The following is a 21,391-nucleotide window of genomic DNA, read 5'->3' on the forward strand; positions in this document are numbered from 1 at the left end:
ACGTAGGAGAGCGTATCTTTGTGCGGGCGTAGCGTATCCTATTTACGCTACGCCTCCGCAATTTAGACAGGCAAGTGCAGTATTCACAAAGCACTTGATCCGTAAGTTGCGGCGGCGTAGCGTAAATAGGCCAGCGTAAGCCCGCGTAATTCAAATGTGGAAGAGGTGGGCGTGTTTTATTAAAATGAGCCGTGACCCCATGCAAATGAAGCGCCGATCATATGGCGCATGCACGCGCATGCGCGCGCATGCTCAGTATCACGTCGAATTTACCCCCTAAGATACGCCGGCTCAATGCCTGTGACGTGAACGTAACCTACGCACATCCCCATTCACGTACGACTTACGTAAACAACGTAAAAAGATACGCTTGTTCCGATGTCCATACTTTGCATTGGCTGCGCCTCATATAGCAGGGGTAACTTTACGCCGGACGTAAGCCTAACGTAAACAGCGTAGCGGGCACAAGTACGTTCGTGAATCGGTGTATCTACCTAATTTACATATTCAACGCGTAAATCTACGGAAGCGCCCCTTGCGGCCAGCGTAAATATGCACCCAAGATACGACGGCGTAGGAGACTTACGCCACTCGTATCTTGGCCAATTTTATGCGTAACTGATTCTAAGAATCAGGCGCATAGATACGACGGGTCACATTCGGACTTACGACGGCGTACGTGGAGATACGCCGTCGTAAGTCCTTTGTGAATCTGACCCCAGGGATGCATGTGGCGCTGAAACTTTTTAATGATTTGTCATTGTAGGCAAGAGTATAAAGCATAATTTTTGCTAGAAATATTGGAAAAACGGTTTAGAATATCTAGTAAAATAATTTTGTAGTTTTCACTTCCTTGTCTAAAAAAAGTCTTAGCATTTGATTTACTAAAAGCAAATAGTCTGTTCACTTCACAAGGAAATTTCCCTTCGCTTAGAATGAGTGAGTGTGATGAAAATCCTGAATTCTCTTACACATGCAAGGAAATGATTGCATGTGATTGGATGATGGAGGTCAGCAGAGGTTCACCTCTTTCACTAAGCTAAAGAAAAATTCCCATGCAAATTAAATATTCACAGTTAATGAACCCAATAATCTCCTGTTCTACAAAACATATCAAACCTGAACATGAAGATTTATCCTTCCAACATCTAATGTCACTAGCACCCAACTCCTCGCTTCATACTATGTGAATGGTGGACTGACACAGTTGTCTAAAACTGGTGTCACCATAGTAGCCAATTTTAACATGCATTAACTCTGCACATGGTTTGCACACATAAACAACCTCTCCATGTATGTACATATCCTTTTTCTCAGGGTAGACCTCTGATAATGAAGAGACACTAAAGGCCCATACACACAATCAGACTTTTTGACAACAATTGTCTGACGGACATGTTTTATCGGACAATCCGACTGTGTGTATGCTCCATTGGACAAATGTTTTTGTTTTTTCATCAGACAAATGTTCGATGGAGGATAATCCGATCGTGTGTACACAAATCCATTGGATTAACGTCCAAAGTACAAACTTCTCAGAACAAATGCTCAGGAAGTGACGAAACGCGTCAGTGCGGGACTCCCCACCAACCAAATCGGACGTATCGTGTGCGCTCCACGACGACTAACCAGGAAGACGCTGGGGGAACTGTACAATGGCAGTCTTCAGGGTCAAGTTAGTGCGAGCTATTGCAGCACACATCTTTTACCTGTATTGATTATCTTTTCGGTACGCATATATGTACAAAGGGGGTATCTATTTTTTGGGGTTTATTAAAGCTTTAAAAAACGATACTGCTCTATATGGATTTTATTTTCCACATGTGTCCACGGAATTGAATATCAAGTATCATTAAAGTGGTAACCATAGATGGTGGATGCGGCGGTGTAATGAATGCTGTTTGAAACCTTACCTCTGGTGAGTGTATCCCCTGAAGGAGACCACATCTCCCCACGTGGTGAACATCCCTTGGTGAATGGAGCACTTTGGTTAAAGCACAGCCATCCCTGTCATCTGCACTGACTGTCATTTACACAAATGCATTGTTGTTTGTAGCGCTGCTGCAGGGCTTTTTGTGGACTCTTTTGGAGTTTTTTCATTATTTCTGCATTTTTTTTATACATCTTATCATTTTAAGCAGCTGCTTTGCTTTGGTATTAACATCTGGCCAGTTGTGTTAAACACATCTTTGTAGCATATTCCTGAGCCCTGGGCTGTACTAATTAGGTAGGGCCAGTTTTTTCAGTACTTCTGTGTATACATTTCAAGATGTGCTGTTCAATCTTTTTTGAAGGAGCACAAAGAAGAAGGCAACAATGAGGATCATAGACACTGTGGTCTGCTAAAGAAACCTAATGCAACATATGAAAGACACATCATGTTTACTTCCCTTCGACATTGGAAGTTGTCCAGCAGTGCCATCAGCACAGAACTGGTAGAAAACAGTGGGGTCCAGGTACACCCATCTACTTCCCAGAGAAGTATGGTCAGAAGTGGTCTTAATGGAAGAATTGCGGTCAGAATTCCATACCTTCGATGTGGAAACAAGGCTAAGCGACTCAACTATGCACAAAAACATATGAAATGGGGTGCAGGAAAATGGTAGCAGGTGCTTTGGACTAATGAGTCAAAAGTTTAAATATTGACTTTAGAAGGAGGCAGTTTGTTCTTTGAAGGGCTGGAGAGCGGTACAGTGAAGCATTGTGTAGGTTCCTTGCAAGTTTGGAGCTGCATTTCTGCAAATGGAGTTGAAGATTTGATCAGGATCAATGGTGTCCTCAATGCTGAGAAATACAAGCAGATACTTATCCATCATGCCATACCATCAGAGAGGTATGTGATTGACCCCAAATGTATTCTGCAGCAGGACAACAACCCCAAACATACAGCCAATGTCATTAAGAACTATCTTTAGTGCAAAGAACAAGGAGTCCTGGAAGTGATGGTTTGGCCCCCATAGAGCCCTAATCTCAACATCATGGAGTCTGTCCGGGATTACATGAGGAGACATAAGGATTTGAGGCAGCCTATATCCACAGAAGATCTGTGATTGTTTCTCCAAGATGTTTGAAACAACCTACCTGACGAGTTCCTTCAAAAACTGTGTGCAAATGTACCTAGAAGAATTGATGTGGTTTTGAAGGTAAATAGTGGTCACACCAAATATTAATTGGATTTTGATTTCTCTGCTGTTCATTTACTTTCCATTTTGTTAATTGATAACATGTCTATTTCTTTAAACCTATATATATATATATATATATATATATATATATATATACACATACACACACTGTATATAGAGAGAAAGGGAGAGAAATTGTTGGTTGAGAACTATTGATTCATGTGTCATCACCACGCTGGGCCAACTGTGGATGTTAGCTTTACAGCGTATGTAAGCCCGAAGCCAAAAATGTAATATACTGTGGTTTACAGTACTAGTCCTTAGTGTGGTTGCTGCATTCAGTTTATTTTTTTTAGGCTGCTTTTGGTTTATTTTCACCTGGTAATCCTGCAAAGAATACACTTACTGTCCCTAAATGGTTACGTCACTTCTTCTACTATATCTATGGAGAAATCCATGATTGTCAACCTAGGCTACTATTCTGATGATGGACTACAAACATGTCTATATCTCTTCATCTGCATTACAAGGAGGCACTGGAAAATAGTTTACAGAGGATAGCTAGAAAAAAAATATTACATAGTAGGTTAGTTTGAATAAAGACAAAAGTCCATCCAGTTCAACCTGTGTAGGTGTACGTGAGTCGGTGTTGATAATCATTTCCCTGTATGATATGTTCTTTAAGATGCACATCCAAGAGTCTTTTAAAAATATCAATACTCCTCGCTGACACCACAGATTGTGTAAGAGAGTTCCACATTCTTACTGCCCTGACAGTGAAAAACCCCCTGCACAGCTTAAAGGGGTTGTAAAGCTTCCTTTTTTTATATATATATATATATATATATAACAAACATATCATATTTACCTCCACTGTGCAGTTGGTTTTGCACAGAGTGGCCCCCGATCGTCCTCTTCTGGGGTCCCTCGATGGCTGTCTCGGCTCCTCCCCACAATAGCTAAGCCCCTCGGGAAGCTCTCTCCCGAGGGGGTTACCTGGCGGGCACGCTCCCGTCTCATACACTCTGCGTCCATAGACACAGAGTATATGTCCCGACGGGCGGGCGCGTCATTGGATTTGATTGACAGCAGTGCGAGACAATGGCTGCACTGCTATCAATCTATCGAATCAACGTCGAGAAGCAGTGGAGAAGAGGATGCTGGGGATGAGCCGAGCAGTTAAGCCCTGTTAAGTAAAACGGGGGGGTCGTCATTGCCAGGTGTTTTTTCACCTTGCATAAATTGTAGTCGCTCCTCGTATTTGAGACCCCCCAGTCCCCTTATTAATTTAGTTGATCTTCTTTGGACTCTCTCCAGCTCCAGCACATCCCTTCTGAAGACTGGTGACCAGAACTGGATGGAATACTCCAGATGTGGCTGGTCCAGAGTTTTATAAACTGGTAGGATTATCTGGAGTATATCCCCTTTTTTATACATGCTAATATTCTGCCGGCTTTAGTAGCTGCAGCTTGACATTGCATGCTATTGCTCAGTCTATCTTCCACTAGGACCCCCAGATCTTTCTCCATCCTTGACTCCCCCAGAGGTTCTCCCCCAGTGAGTAGTTTACGCTTATGTTCTTAGCCCCCAAGTGCATTATTTTACATTTCTCCACATTAAACCTCATTTGCCATGTAGTTGCCCACTTCATTATTTTGTTCAGATCTTTCTGTAAAATTTCTATATCCTGCTGTGAAGTTATTGCCCTGCTTATTTTTGTATCACCCACAAAAACTTAGATTGAGCTATGTATGCCTTCCTCTATGTCATTTATGAATACATTAAACAGAATTGGTCCCAATACAGAACCTTGTGGTACCACACATACCACTCCAGACCGGAGTACACATTATTTATCAGTACCCTTTGGACGCGCACCAGTTTTCTATCCAAGAACAAACCTTATGGTTCATGTCTGCAGACCTCAGCTTGTACATTAAAGAGGATTTCCAGCCTGGGTGAATTTTTTTTTAAAGTCACCAGCTACAAATACTGTAGCTGCTGACTTTTAATAAAAGGACACTTACCTGTCCAGGAAGCCTTCGATGTCGGCACCCGAAGCCGACACATCCATCCATTTCGGGTGCAGACGCCGTGATCCTTACTAAGGTAAACAGGAAGTGAAGACTTGCAGCTTCACAACCTGTTTCCTATTGCGCATACCCAAGTCACGAGGCACTTTCTGAATGGTCCCGTTGTCTTCTGGGGGACACACAGGTCCCAGAAGGCAATGGGGGAAGGAGGAGGGCACCACGGAAGTGACCTACCTTGCAGCGGCGCCGTGGGACAGAAGTCCAGAATAAAATGAACAAAAAAGGTATGAAAAATATATATATATCAAAAAACGAGGGGGGTGGGGTCTGCTTAATTTTAATTAATTTAAATTTAGTAAAATTTTTGCCTGGAACTCCACTTTAAACGTTTATGGGGAACTGTATCGAATGCTTTTGCAAAATTCAGATACACCACATACACAGGCCTTCCCCTAGATGGCAGCTCACTTCCTCATAGAATGTTAACAAATTGGTCTGGCAAGAACGACCCTTCGTAAACCCATGCTGATTACCACCAATGATCCTGTGTTCATCAGCAAATTCTTGAATATAGTCCCTTATCCTCCCCTTCAATAATTTACCTACTATTGATGTTAGGCTGACCAGTCTGTAGTTCCCCCGAATATGTCAATGCCCTTTTTTGAATATTGGTACCACTTTGGCTTTTCTCCAATCAGCTGGTAGAATTCCTGTCAGTATGCTGTCCATAAAGATTAGGAACAATGGTCTAGCTATAACCCGACTGAGTTCTTTGAGGACTCTCGGGTGTAAGCCATCTGGTCCTGGTGATTTATTTATGTCAAGCTTATCTAGTCTTTCCTTGACTCTGGCCTCTGTTAGCCATGAGAGTATAGCATATGATATATTACTAACAACTCTGTAGTGGGCAATACACCCCTCCTTTTCCTGTGTAAAAGGGGAAGAAAGCATTTAGTACAGTTGCCTTCTCTGTGTCACCAGTAACCATCCTCCCATCATTGTCTTTTATGGGGCCAATGTGCTCTGATTTAGCTTTTTTACTGTTAATATATCTAAAGTTTTTACTGTGCTCTGCTATGTGTCTCTTGTAGTCTTTTTTAGCCATCCTGATTTTGTTCTTACATTTCTTATTGTATTACTTGTAGTGTATAGCTCCCAGGAAGTGACAATGACACTGCATTTCTGGCAGGATTAGCAGGTATTTAAAAAAAAAATAAGAAAGAAACTCACACAGCCAGCACATCTATGGGCTGTGAGCTACAGTATATTATATTTTTGGTTTTGGGTCTAGTTAGCCGTGAAAGTGGCATATAATTTATGTTAGTAAATTAAGCTAGTACTGACTTTTTTAATATGAAAAAAAATGAAGCTTAGCACCTCTGTGATTTTCTATTGGAGCTTTAATGGAAAGATTTCCTCTAACATGCTCTCCCTCTGACAATGTCTTATCAGACAGGCAGTAAGGGGAAATGCTGAGTTTTTTTTATTACAAACTACATAGAAACAAGTTTTTTTTTTTTTAATAGAACATTTTACAGCTACAGATTTTTGATAAATATTAAAATACTACTGTGGGATCATCAAACCCCACTTAAATTGTTTGCTCTTGGACTCCGCCCAGACCCATTGTGAGCGAGATGCAAGGGAGCTAATGGGGACCTGATTCATCTCCTTTGGCGGTGCCCAAAGTTGCACTGCTTTTGGACTGGCATAGTAAACACCATCAATAATACTTTTTAAGTAACCGTTTCTCTTGACCCTGAACTGTGCTTATTGGGTATACTGGATGAGGTTATAACGGACAAATATGTCAGAGAGGCAGTGTCCAGAGCACTGTTCCAAGCTTGAAATCTTGCAACATTGGATCTCTCAAACCTCTCCAACTTTAGAGATGTGGTTAACCAATATGGGATTAACTTTGAGATATGAGCGCTTGATATATCAGCATAGAGGCAGCCCAACCCAGTTCAATAAGATCCGGTGATGCTGGCTAGCTACCCCTAGCTTGGCTCCATTAGACCTAATTCTTGAAAGGCTATTCATGTAACATTGGAACTCAAGCACTCAACGTGTGCTCACCCTTGGAGTGAGTTTAATTTAAAGTACTGGGGAAGAGATATGATGAGAATGCCTTTATTAACCATGTCTAGGGATGCATACAATGTGAGATATAAGGAATAATGACATATCAGGTTCAATCTGTTTTATAAACTATTTACAAGAACATTATTCTACTTTGTATTCTGTGAAGATATTGTATAAATGTAGTACTTCGGAATGTGCATTGTTTATTGTACTGTTAAAAGTTGTTGTTAATAAACTTTATTCTGATAAAAAAAATAATAATAATAATACTATTGTAATTATTCCTTTCAAATTTACCTTGGACGCCGGATACAGGACTCGGGAGCTCGCCCGCAAGGTAACCCCCTTGGGAGAGCGCTTCCCAGGGGGGTTACCAAAAGTGGGGAGGAGCCGAGACAGCCGCAGAGGGACCCCAGAAGACGTGGATTGGAGCCACTCTGTGCAAAACGAGCTGCACAGTGGAGGTAAGTATAACATGTTTGTTATTTAAAAAAAAAAAAAAAAATGAAGCTTTACAACCCCTTTAAAGCAGAGCTAAAGTTCTGCTGTTATTCACTGCGAGCAGTTTTTCTTTTCTTTTCTTTTTTTTTTTTATTGCAGAAGAGATATGCAATTTAGTTGCTCTTTAAAGCAACTCTGAACTTCACAAACATTTACCTCCTCTTCAAAATTGTGACATCCCCAGCCAGCACTGACATCTTCGTTCATTTGGATGCTATTGTGGTCCGAGAATGCACACTGAGCTGTGCATGTGGGGATGGCAAACGGGTTGGTATATTTTGAAAAGCTGCCAGTCACAACCAGAGTAAATTCTTAGTACAGATCACAACAAATGCTAGATTATAGGGGATTGCAGCATACAATATACTGTGTACGTAAGGGCAGCAGCCAGTGAAGGTCTTTCAGTGTTAAGACCTAAAAAACAGTATATGAAGGAGTCCTCTTTTTAATCTAGAGTACGCATAGGTGCATAGGTGTGTGCAGCCTATTGCATTAGGTTGGACACCCAAAAACTCAAGCACACGTCTTTCTCTGCAGCCTCAGCTGCACTGGACAGTGAATGAATGGGAACTTCTCTGTGCTGAGCAGTTTCCTGTTCATTTACAAATTGAAGCATAGTAAACACAGTTAGTGCTATGGCGTCACGCTTTCCTTTGCCTTACACGGAGCTTGTTCCCCGTGCGGCATTTTGACACAACATCTACGAGGGGTGAGGGGAATGAATTTGGTGCCAAGCTATCAGGCGGCTCTTCCGCATTGGTGTAGGCGCCTCTCCTCCCCTCCCCCTTGCGTGTGCGTGACGTTGGTGGAAATCTTGGACGGCGGTCCCTATGTAAGGGCGCTACCTTTTTTTGTTGCAGGCATTCGGCTCTCCACACATTACAGATCCACATACAACACATTCTGACCCTACAGATATCCTTTCCCCACTTAGTACTACACTTTTTCCCTATGGTTTAAATTTACAGCCTTACCTTAACGTTTTTCCCTTCTTGTCAACACATATAACCTCACTTTTATTTAGTCATCATACCATTCCTCTCATTTCACAGCCACCATCACTCACTGACTCCTGGCTATACATCACTTCATGCCTAAAGCCTGTGCAACCTGGGTGCGTCCTGCTTGGGGGCCGTGTGTCCTATAGTATCCTGTCACAGTCCCCGGTAGGAGCTTCCATGCTGGCAACATTTGGTTACCTGGTGAGTACCATCTGGGACCTTGACTCGTTCATGGTCTCTAAAATGTTAGATGCCCTGGACCAACCTGAAATGTGTTTATGTCGTTACAGAAATACAATGCATGCTTACTCCCGATGAGCAACAAAAGTCGCGAAATGCCTCGAGCTACCAACTTCATGCTTCAATTTGTATTACTGCAGTATACTTTATTGTACTTTTCATCTGTATATTCGGGTCACTGCTTGTATAACTTTTCCCTAACCAAGTTTGTGAATTGTGTATGTTTATTGTGTATGTGAAAGTATTAAAATATTTAATTTTTAACTTATTCCAGATATATTATTTTCCCCCAAACTACTGTAATCTTTCCCCGCACATGCTTCATACAAAATCCTGTTCTCTTTTGTTCTCCTTTATATCATACAATTATTAGGGATGGAGATAATTGACCCATTACCTCATTTAAAGTCCCAACGTACCCCTCCCTCCCCCCCTTTTCAAACAGTTAGTTCTATGCTTCAGTTATGAACGCAGCAAGTGTGTTCACTGTGTTTATTTAGAAAAGGAAGGGGCTGGTTAATGACATATTGACTAGCCCCTTCTCCCACTCTCCATCCTAAAACTTCCCCCGCAGCAGCCGGGGTGAGAGAAGTGAATCCAAGAGCACTGCAGTTGAAAGGGGGGGTCGCAACACGGGGGGAAGCCCAGGCAGTAGGGGCAATCTGCACTCCCTGCGCATGCCTATGAGAATAAGTATGTGACACTAGGGGCACATTAGGGGTCTTTCAGATTGGAAGCAGTGTCTACTGCCCTCTGAAAAGTGATGGGCAGATAAAATGGCAGTACAGCAGTGGCTGCCAATTATTTAGAAGGAAAGGGGGATTATGGAGTGCTCCTATTGACCTTAATGGGTGCCGCAAAGCATCTTGGCTTTAGCATGTCCTGATACAATGATAAAATTGAGCTGGGATTGATAAAAGCATTACTTAGGCTTGATTCACACCTAGGCATTTTTAGTGCTTTTTGCATTTTGCAGATTTGCACTACAGCCAATTTAACATGACATTCGTTTGGCATGCAGAAAACGGAAGTGTTAGTGGTGTTTTGTTGGATCGCTTGACCGGTTTCGTCGACCTGACGTCATCTGGAGCGCTCCAGATGACGTCAGGTCGACGAAACCGGTCGAGCGATCCAACAGAACGCCACTAACACTTCCGTTTTCTGCATGCCAAACGAATGCTCTGTTTATTCAGCAACATTGTGAGTACCCATTTGTTTTTAACAATAAAAATTGATTTTTAAACGGTACTACACTATGTTGGGACCCCTTTCTCTTTGACTACTGAGAGCACCACCAAGATCACAGCAGGACGTGCCTTTGCCAGAGTGCTGCACAGTGGCATACACTGTGAACGCTGTAGACCCCAAGAGGGGGTAAAAATCTGGTGAGTACGGTCCATATAGGAGCACAGATTGGAGTGAATCACTGTGTGAAACATACAACTAGGCCCCGTACACACGGTCGGTTTGGTCCGATGAGAATGAACCGAAGTTAATTTTCATCGGACCAAACCAACCGTGTATATAGGCTATCGGTCTGTTTTCCTTCGGTCCAAAATTTTAAAACATGCTTCAAAACCGAACCGATGGACCGCTGCCCCATCGGACCAAACCGATGGTTAGTACAGAAAAGCATCGGTTCAAAACCCGCGCATGCTCAGAATCAAGTCGACGCATGCTTGGAAGCATTCAACTTCGTTTTTTTCAGCACGTCGTGTGTTTTACGTCACCGCGTTCTGACCCGATCAGATTTTGAACTGATGGTGTGTACACACATCAGACCATCAGGCCACTTTATCGGTGAACCGATGAAAACGGTCCGTCGGACCATTCTCATCGGTTTTGTCTGACCGTGTGTACGGGGCCCTAGATGTTCAGAACAGCACAAAGCACGGAGCACTTTTTCCAATAATTTATTTATTTTATTTTTAATTTAATAGCAGCACTTGCTTAACTTTTTCTCTGTCATATATCACATTTTTCTGAGTGGACATCACAAGTACTGTAGCACTAAGAATTTATTAAACTGAGGACTGCGTATCACATCGCAGCTGCCAATTTATTTATTTATTTTCACTGTAATTTTTTACATATTTTGGACATCACTAGCATTGTTCTATTAATTTCAACACAAGGAATTTTAAATTAGGATTTAATTTATTATGCACTAATATTTGTATTTAAATATCCATTATTGTGTCTATAATAATACCCAATATATCAGTACTGCACACTATAAAGCTAGCGCCATTCCTACTCCCACCCTCTTTCAGGTCCATTTTTATAATACATGTTTTTTCAGTCCTCCTGACTTACTCTAGAACAGTGGTTCTCAACCTTACTAGTGCCGTGACCCTTTGATAAAATTTCCCAAGTTGTGGGGACCCCTAACAGTAAAATTATTTTCGTAGCGTGGGTTGTCAGCACCCAAGGCAAGACAAGTAATTTGTGTCCCTAACCCACAGACATTTAGGGCTCCCTGAGTCCCCTCCACTCGTATAGTATTAAAACCCCTTCTGGTACATTTTAGGATGTGCCACTGTTTCTCTTTGTTCTCCTTTCTTTCCCTTTTAGCTCTAGATATCCTAAATTCTTGTTTTGTTTCCCCTCCATCCCTCTCTCTAGACATCTTTTTTGTTCTTTCTCTCCTTTATCTTTGTTCCACTCTCTCTTTTTCTCTCCCTTCCATGTATTCTCTATTTTTATTCTTCCTCTTACTCCTTGGTGGGGGGGGGGAATGGGACGAGTGGCAGTTCTGGTGGGGGGTGGGATCAGTGGCAGTGCTGGGCAGAGTTGGAATGAGTGGCGATGCTGGGAGGGGGATTTCTGATCGACCAACTTAGGTGTTCTTGATCAAGGCCATCTGCTTATCTGAGAATTGTAGTGGGGACTTATAATGGCAACTCTAATCACAGGTAGTGTTACTCACTGTGTCTCCGACTTTGTGATGTCTCGTAGCAGTGACACCTATGCCGAAATCAGGAGATAGGGTCTCCTCCAGCCCCTCCCACTTCACATTCCTCACCAGTCTTCTGACCTCTAGTCTCTGCCCCCCAGCCATGCTGTGAACTGAATGGGTGGCTGCAGGCTTTAGGAACAGCCCTGCTGGGTGGCTGCGAAAAGGCTGGAAGAGCAGCATGGGCATCAGGAACAGCCCAGGATTTGGTGACCCCCTGGCAAATCGTCATTTGACCCTCGAGGGGGTCCCGACCGCCAGGTTGAGAGCCACTGCTCTAGAACTACGCAGGAAAGGGTGCCAACCCTCCAGATGTACTGAGTAAGCATTGCCACTCTAGTTAAGGAAGTGTTTGAGGTCACACCTTGCTGGTATGATAGAATTAAAAGCAAGACATAAAGAAGTATTTCATTTTTTGACATTACATATACAGCACCATATTTGGTTTAAATCTTTGGGATTCACTTTAAAGCTCTAATCCAGCATACCTTTTTGGGGTTTTCATTTTAGACTGGTGAAGGCTTAGAACCTCTGTTGGGTTATTTATTGCTAATTCTGTCACTTTTGAGGAGACTTCCTCTCATTTCCTGAACTTGATGATTTCCTTAAAAAAACTATGACACTTATTGTGTCACCATGAAATGCAGTGTGGGAAAATCTTCCCAGTGAGTACCCAGACATTAATACCTCACAGTAATTCAAAGCTTTCAGCGCTCTATTGTTGCTTTGTGTTAACGTGCAATAATGCATGTTATGCGTCTTGTTGTGTTGCAGTGCATTTATTCCTAATGGTATCCCAATTCACCTGCTTGAAGCACACCACAACACAAGGTAACACACTACTGTACATTTTGGTGCATTGCGTTACTAAAAATAGTGCATTCACCTTTTTTGTGTGTTTTGATGCAGGTAGGCTACACACAAGCAAGGTCCATAAAAGACATAAATGAGCGAGTTTGGGGTGGAGGAACTTGACTGTCCTGACCTCAACCCAGTAGAACACATTTAGGATGAATTAGAGTGAAGACTGTGAACAAGGCCCTCTTGTCCAACATCAGTGAGATGTGTTTCCGCGCCAAATTATTTAAGTATAATTATAATTCACTAATGAAATCAATTAACCACTTAGTGATAAGTGAATTGCTCTCTGCTGGGAATTACTACTTAATATCCAGCTGCTCCTCTGTGTCAAAACATAAACGATATATTGTGCAATGGAATCTAATGGGGGAAGAGGGCGCTAGTAAAAAATACCTCTAATGGGGTGTTGAAAACGTGATCCCAAATGGTATATGTGGGAAATGTGTATGTGATACACTCTAATGTCTAAACAATTAATATCTCGATTTGACCATATGCAATCACTGTGCTAATATAGCACACACACTGGTGACCTCAGTGAAAGTCCAAAAAAACACTATCCAAATAGTGCGTCTTATTGCGGTACTCAAAACCATATGCAAAATTAAATAAAACAGTCCATGTGTGCTTATTGACAAATCCAAACGATCATTGGAGCATGCAAAAACGGATCTTGAGTGTTGCTACAGCCACCACCATTAATACATTTGCACCCGAAGTGATCTTGCTAAAAGGGAGGCTTACCAAAGGCAATGGACCCCTTTCATATGAATTGGGTCAGATAAGCTGAACAGGTGTTAGTGCCTGCACACTGATGATAACGTGCAGACTGCAGATTCAATGCCAGTGATGATCAGGATTCCATCCAAAAACATTAACAGAGAGAAAAGCTATAGTGCATTACCGTTTATTTTAAAATCACATAACATAAAAAGCTGATTGGCCCCTTACTTGGAGAGTGCCTGCCCGGCACTAGGACTGCATGCGTCTAACAGGACCCTCAGCTGTGTGGGTTGCTGTGTGAAGATGCGCGTTGTACAATTGCAGCGGCGTGCGGGATCAGCTGGTGTGCTGAGAAAGTGCCAGACTAGCCTCCGACAATTGTTTCGTGGGTTTCCACGTCATCAGGGGGGCGTGGAAAGCGCACTTTAGACAGGGCAGATCGTGTTGTTTCTAAAGGGGTCATGCTGCGACTGGCGGCTCCTGCAAGCATGCGCGGGAGTGACGTCACGTGACTCCGGCCAGTCACAGAGCCAGAGTTTGCGGCCCCAAAAGGAAGAGGGGTGAAGATGGATGCTCGCTGCGAGTGGGGACAGCGGTGAGATCGTAGGCTTTGGTTCCAGGTAAGTGACACATAATGGGGCTATTATGCCATGCTTTAACTTTGGAGGGAAATAAATAGGAAGTAAAACCCATCAGGGTTTACTTCCTCTTTAAGAGCAATAGGAGGTGCGCCTGCGGCATTTAACGCCAGAGCCGATGCGCGTGGCCAGTGGCTGCAATGTCCACTGGCCACCTGCGAGACAGAATGGGAATCTGTCAATGTAAACAAACAGAATCCCCATTCTATAAAGGAGGAGAGAAAGATCGACTGTTCCTAGTGATCAGGAACAGTGATCTCTCTCTACTCCCTGTCAGTCCACTCCCCCCACAGTTAGAAACACCTCCCTAGGGAACACTTAACCCCTTGATCGCCCCCTAGTGTTAACCCCTTCCCTGCCAGTATCATTTATACAGTAATCAGTGGCTATTTTTAGCTCTGATCGCTGTATAAATGTCACTGGTCCCAAAAGTGTCCGATCTGTCCACTGCAAGGTCACAGTCCCGCTAAAAATCTCTGATCACTGCCATTAGTAGTAAAAAAAATAATAATAATAAAAATGCCATAAATGTATGCCATGTTTTGTAGCTTTTGTGCAAACCAATCAATGTACGCTTATTGCATTTATTTTTACCAAAAATGTGTAGAAGAATACATATTGGCCTAAACTGACGAAGAAGTTATTTTTGGGGGGATATATTAATTATAGCAAAAAGTAGAAAATATTTTTTTTTTATAGCACGAAAAATAAAAATCAGTTAAAGCGACGCCAAATAGCAAAAAAAATCCTGGTCATTAAGGGGGTAAATCCTTCCAGGGCTAAAGTGGTTAATGAAACGTATTTCAGCATATGAATGCATTGTCACACAAGCTATAGTTAAAAGATCTTTGCTCCTGCAAATAGAATGGTATTAAAAAAGTAATCACAGTCTCTTCCGCAGTTTAAAACTGTACCAGTTAAACACGCATTTATCGCTGTAACATAACTTGAGAAGCGAGACACAAAACTATGCAGTTTTACAATAGTGGGTCAAAACATGTTTTATAGGCCATTGTTTTTTACTTCTAAAATAGGTCCTCAGTGTAACTTATGCGTGCTAACGGGAACATTTCGGAAACTGATTCTTTGTTTCATTTTTAGCTCTACCATACAGAAATGACAATGGAGAGCTCATAGGCAACATGTAATGTTCTTGTTAGCAAGCTTTTTATACATAATCCTGCCACATTCACAGAATCAAAGCTTAAAGCAGTATTAAACCCAAAATGTAATATATTGCAGCTACCGAATCCTAAATGTGGTGTCTGCATTTTTTTTTTTTTTTTTTTTTACGGGTGATCTGCCTAGTACCACACTGCCTGTCTTAGGGTGTCTCCACTGTGGATGGAAGAGCAATGGAGACACCCTTCGACAGCAGCACTGTAAATCATGAGAGGGGGTAGCATCAGATTTAGATGAATTTTACTAACAAAGTCAAAAAAAGTCCAGCGAACACGTTTCAAGCAATTCCAGAAACAACCATTTATTTTAGCGATAAAGGTTTTACATAAATGAATAAAAAAACGACTATGTAAGCACCCGTCAGTGTCAAATAGTTTTTTACCACTTCAGACTTCACCAGGAGAGGACAACGTGAAATAGTTTGTTTCAATCCTCTAATTGACACTTTTGCCTGAACCGATGGGCATGTTAAAGGAAGCCTAAGATAACAGACTTACTGGCCGGATCACCAGGTAACAATAGGGGAAAAAAAGTAAAAAAAACTAACAAAAACAATGAATACAGCCGCCACGTTTAGAGATTGGTCATTTGCAATATTATACTTTATTCTTTTCTTGGGGGGGTTAATACCATTTTAAATAACTATTGTAGCACCAAACTGGATAAATAAACCTGTGATAGTGACTGGAAATGTGAGAAATATAACTTGCCATGACTTTGCAGGCACACAGCAGTGACGTTTACTTCAGACATCATATGTGAAACGCAGATCAGTAGTTAATAGTATCGTAATCTAATAGACTCTTTCTATAGCATCGGAAATTATCCTTGGCATTAACCATCAACTATCTGTTAACGTTATGCCTACTTGTCCTAGTTTTGGTTGTTTTGGAGACCCCAGTATAAAATAAGCCTGTATTACATACCATAAATACTGTATACATACAAAATATTAGGCTTTTCTTACCTGAGACCATCAGTCCAGATAAACAGAGAGCAAAAAATGCTAAAAAATCCATGCTTTCCAGAATATATCCATCCAATTTCCACAGGCGTTCATAGAAAGAGTGCCGCTCACATACTATGAATGCTTGTTGTGGGTTTGTGTGCTGTGCTCGAACATGCAGTAGTTTTTCCCTGCTTTCCCATGGACACTGCTCTACTACTGTCTCGCTGCTGTCTAAGCACAGGGAGTTTAGGTTCCTTTTTCCTGTTTCCTTTTTAGATTAGGATGTGAAAGGCAGGATCTTTAAGGTATTTTGTACTAGAAAATCTGACAGTATGTGGAAAATATAGTCAGTAGAGTAGGGCAGGAGAAGAGATAAGAAGCTATAGTGAGCCATTAATGAGTTTTGCTAGTAGCAAATAGGTGGAAATTAAATAAGGAACTGTAAAAGACTACAATAACAACAAAAACACTAATGACTAAGTTCTCTAGAATGACTCAGTTTGGCATTACATCACATTTCTCTTACAAAGAGAAGTGCTTAAAGCTGGAGCATGGAAAAAAAAAACTTCTGTTTCTCTCACTCAAACTAAACAAACTGTTAAGGCCCGTACACACGATCAGATTTTTTGACGGGAATTGTGTGATGATAGGCTGTTGTCGGAAAATCCAACCGTTTGTATGGTCCATCGGACAATTGTACAATTGACGGAAGTACAAACATGCATGCTCAGAACCAATGCTAAAGATCAGACAACAATAGCAGAAGTTGCCCAAAGGGTGGCGTTAATAAGCAGAAAAACCACGCAGTACATCTATTATGTAACTATGTTCATGTATGTTGGCTAAAAAAGTCCTACCGTGTGTATGTATACCAAGTTCACGGACAACGCCCTTCGGACAGAAATCCACGGAAAAGTCCAATGGAAGTCCGATCGTGTGTATGAGGCTTTAAGAGCTCTTGGATCATGATGCATGAAAAACTAGGAACCGTAGTTCTGATAAGAAAAAAACAATTTGAGATAACATGGGATCCTCGGACCTAATATTTACAATTCTGTTAGAGGCCTGTTTCACACTTGTTTTAAGCAGTGTGACCAACAAGCTTTGCTGAAGCTTTTAAAGTACCATTCAACCCCAGTTTGTAAATGTTGAACACAGAACCGAATAGATGCGTTGATTGCCACCTTAAACATGCTGCTAGCAAGCTTTCAACAACTTCAAGAAGTGCTGAAGCCTGCTAGCAGCTTGTTTAAAGTGGCTAACAGCACTCCCAATCTTAGTTCAACATTTACAAACTAAAGCTGAATGGTACTTTAAAAGCTTCAACAACACAAAGGCTTTCAGATGGTGTCTCGATAAAGGACTATATAGAATAGGACACTTTCTCAGACCCATGGGCCCACACCCTAAAACATATTACATTAATGACCTAGACATGCCACCATCGGAACTCTTTTGTTACATCCAGATCGCCAACTTCCTCCACAAATTATGGAAAGCACATCCTAATAGTCCCCGAATCCCATCATATGAACAATGGTGCAGCCAGGCCGATGAGCAAAAGGGGGGAATCTAGGTAATCTACAGGGCACTATCCTCCACTCGCTCCAAAACTTCCTTTATGCTGGCATGGGAGGAGGATCTTTCCCAACAATGGAAATTGGAGACTTGGAATATAATTTTTTTTCAGTCATACAAAGGTATTCTCAATTTTAGCCTTGCAGAAGCTAGCATAAAAGTAATCTCCCGATGATATTTAGTCCCCATGAGACTGGCCAAGATATACCTGACGACATCCCCCCTGTGTTTTAGGGGATGTAACCTTAGAGGAGACATGTTAATGTGTGGTGGGGATGCCCCAGAATACAGTTTCTGGAACAAAGTTTTCTCCTGGGTACGCAAGATTACCAAAGCCCCCATTCCAACTTCTCCCCTGATTGCCCTCTTTAACTTTCCGGGGAAGGCACTGTCCAGGAGTGCACAATGCCTGATTTTCTTTATCCTTTTAGGAGCCAAACTAACTTTAGCCAAAGCTTGGAAAAAGTTGTATCTACCCTACTAGCAAAGAGAAAGATTTCCTGGATTATGACGCAAGAGAAAATGGCAAGTGTACTCCTGGACCGCACTGAGAAGTTTGAGCAGGTTTGGGAGCCCTGGGCCAACTTCATTAAAGTCTTGTTACACCCCGCCTCCACCCCGTTCACTCTCTCCCGCTCTTCCCTAGTCGGTCTCTTCCCCTATCACCTCCATTACTTTCTCTCCTTTCTTCTCTTTCTTTCCTCTTCTTTCTATCTCTTCTCTCTGAGGGTTGTGGCCTCAGGCCCACACCCTCACTGACCCAGCCAATACCGAGGTTGGGTCAATTACCATGTTGCTTCCCCATATGTTGTTTTGTTAATTGGTAATTCGACAGGTACCACTTTTCACCTATCCATTTAATTGGTGCTATGGGCCTTGACTGGTCCTCTGAGCCCTTTCTTTTTTTTTGTTATATATTTTTTTTTAAGATTTTGCTTGGTCTACCTTAAACCAAATTACACCTCAGAGCCTTGAATTAGGGGGGTAAGAGCTCCAGCCACAGCATGATCCCTTTTGGGGTGGCGGGAAAGCTCTGCAGGACCTCCAAACCAGACTCTTTCTTCACAGTTATAAAGGATGCATGGCTCCTAGTTTCTATACCACAGGCTACATATTGTTGATGGTATATATATATATGTTTCATTCATTGCATATCATTGAATCATATTGTATTTTCTTTTCTGCTGGATTTCTCCCTTTGTTTAGACATGTTAGCTTTCACAGGACAAATGGTCCTACTCATGTCTATGTAATGTGTATGCTTTCTTAAAACTAATAAAAATGTATTGAAAGTAAAAGCTTCAACAAAAATTGCTGAAAGCTTTGCAAAAGCTTCGCCAAAGCTTGGTGCTCACACTACTCCTTTACAAGCTGAAGCCTGTGTGAACCAGCCTTAGTTTGCCTCTCTTATGTTCTTTTCTTTTAAATATGATGTGAGAAGTTATGTTATTCTATATACTTCGTAATATGTATGATTTTTTAGTTACACTATATTACCATAAGTATTGGCATACCAGTATTAGTTCGTAGGGTTCAAGGTGATCTATCAGGTTGAGGTGCAGGCCAGTCAAGTTCCTCCACCCCAAACTCACTCATCCATCTACCTTGCTTTGTGCACTGGTGTGCAGTTATGTTGGAACAGGAAGAGGCTATCCCCAAACTGTTTCCACAAAGTTTGGAGCATGACTGGAGCAACTTTGTGGGAACAGCTTGGGGCTGGCCCCTTCCTGTTGTGCACCAGTGCACAAAGCAAGGTCCACAAAGACATGGATGAGCGAGTTTTGGGTGGAGGAACTTGACTGGCCTGCACAGAGTCCTGACCTCAACCCGATAGAACACCTTTGGGATAAATTAGAGCGGAGACTACGAGCCAGGCATTCTCGCTCACATCAGTGTCTAACCTCACAAATGCACTTCTGGAAGAATGGTCAAACATTCCCATAGACACACTTCTAAACCTTGTGGACAGAAGAGTTGAAGCTGTTGTAGCTGCATAGGGTGGGCCAACTCAATAATGAACCCTACAGACTAAGACTGGGATGCCATTAAAGTTCATGTGCGTGTAAAGGCAGGCATCCCTATACTTTTGGTAATATGTGTATAATCTGAAGTGAGAAAATACCAGTGTGGGGAACCATATCCTTAACCCAAAGTACAGTATCAACCTCTCCATATAATAGAGATCTGTAACTTTGTAACAGGTAATGTAACTACTAAACATTCCCCTTGATATTTTGAATACTGTTTGCATTGTAGCTTTCCTACGAATAAAAATATTGGCAAAAGTAAAAGTGCAGCGCAAAAGTGTAGTCCATATATGAAAAATGACACTGATGACACCCCGTGATATGACAAATCTTCAAACGAAAGTGATAAATCCTCCACCGTCAGAAGAAATGCCTTACCAGATGAGATGAACCATTTTCGTTAACAAGTGGTCTAATCAGCTTATTTCCACTCTGGGAAAGGTGATGCAGGTGGAGTCCAGCAGCGTGGCAAACCAACGTCAGGAAATGTGGATCATAAAATACAAAGAGGAACGATCTCGGTGCAGACTGATTTATTCCAAAATGTAAAACATAAAAAACAATGGGTCCAGCCACAGATGCAGTCCAATACAGGTAAAAACCAATGGAAGCGGTCCGCCAACTTGCGAATGGCTGGTATATAAAAAACCCGGAACACAGCCGCGATGGAAAGGACGCGGGTGACGTCACGGTATGAAGCTCCTTCCCGTGCGTACATTACGTCCAGTGTGGACTTCGTCACCGGTGGGTGGAGCCAATACGTCACCCAACGTCTATAAATACAAGCCCAGTGGCCATGGAAAGCGTCATATAGGAGGGGCAGACAGAAACAGGAAATCCTGAAAGCTCTACTCCGCACATCTGCCATAATTGAACGCGATATCCTATGGGGTCACCAATAGGCTAACATATATTCTTAAGTGACTTACATGAATAATATGGCACACATCATATATGCAGTATTGACGTACACCCACAAACTTCCATACATAATAAACATCAAATTCCTATAGTATACAATTGTAATAATATGATAAAATGTATTATAATAAATGAGTATAATACAGAACTGCTAGATAAACATAACATTAGCCCAACATGAGGATGCAGTACATGATGCTATACATATCCCTGGCTACATAAAAATGAAAATTACTTAAAAAGGGGGGGGGGGGGGGACGTATACTATTACCTGTTAGAAATTTAACAATTCAGGTCAAATTCTACGTTTAACCCCCTTGGCACAAGAGCCTGACTTTCATGGATCCAGAATGACTCACGTTGGCTGAGTAAACAAATAAAGTTCCCTCCTCTCCAGTGTGGTTGAACTCTTTCGAGACCCCCGCACTTATGGATGTTTTTCACTACCTGGAACAGCGGGAGGTGATACTTAATGAGGTGTTTTCTGATACACCTTCACCTATATATCCAGATGATTTATCTGTTTGATTTAAGAAATTTAAGAGATTTAAGATTTGCTTTTAAAGAAAAA

The 21,391-nt window shown here is 41.9% G+C and overlaps 1 protein-coding gene across 1 annotated transcript in view; it reads right to left on the bottom strand.

Annotated features, from left to right (window-relative positions):
- The window catches only part of TEK (TEK receptor tyrosine kinase), a 153,104-nt gene extending 136,533 nt beyond the window's left edge, over window positions 1-16,571 (bottom strand). Inside the window, exon 1 of the mRNA XM_040358613.1 lies at window positions 16,313-16,571. Coding sequence (XP_040214547.1) covers window positions 16,313-16,364 — 52 coding nt within the window. The 5' untranslated portion in view covers window positions 16,365-16,571. The remainder of the gene's footprint in view (window positions 1-16,312) is intronic.
- Between the last annotated feature and the right edge of the window lie 4,820 nt (window positions 16,572-21,391).

This window comes from Rana temporaria, chromosome 1 (genome assembly GCF_905171775.1).
Source record: "Rana temporaria chromosome 1, aRanTem1.1, whole genome shotgun sequence".
NCBI lineage: Eukaryota > Metazoa > Chordata > Amphibia > Anura > Ranidae > Rana > Rana temporaria.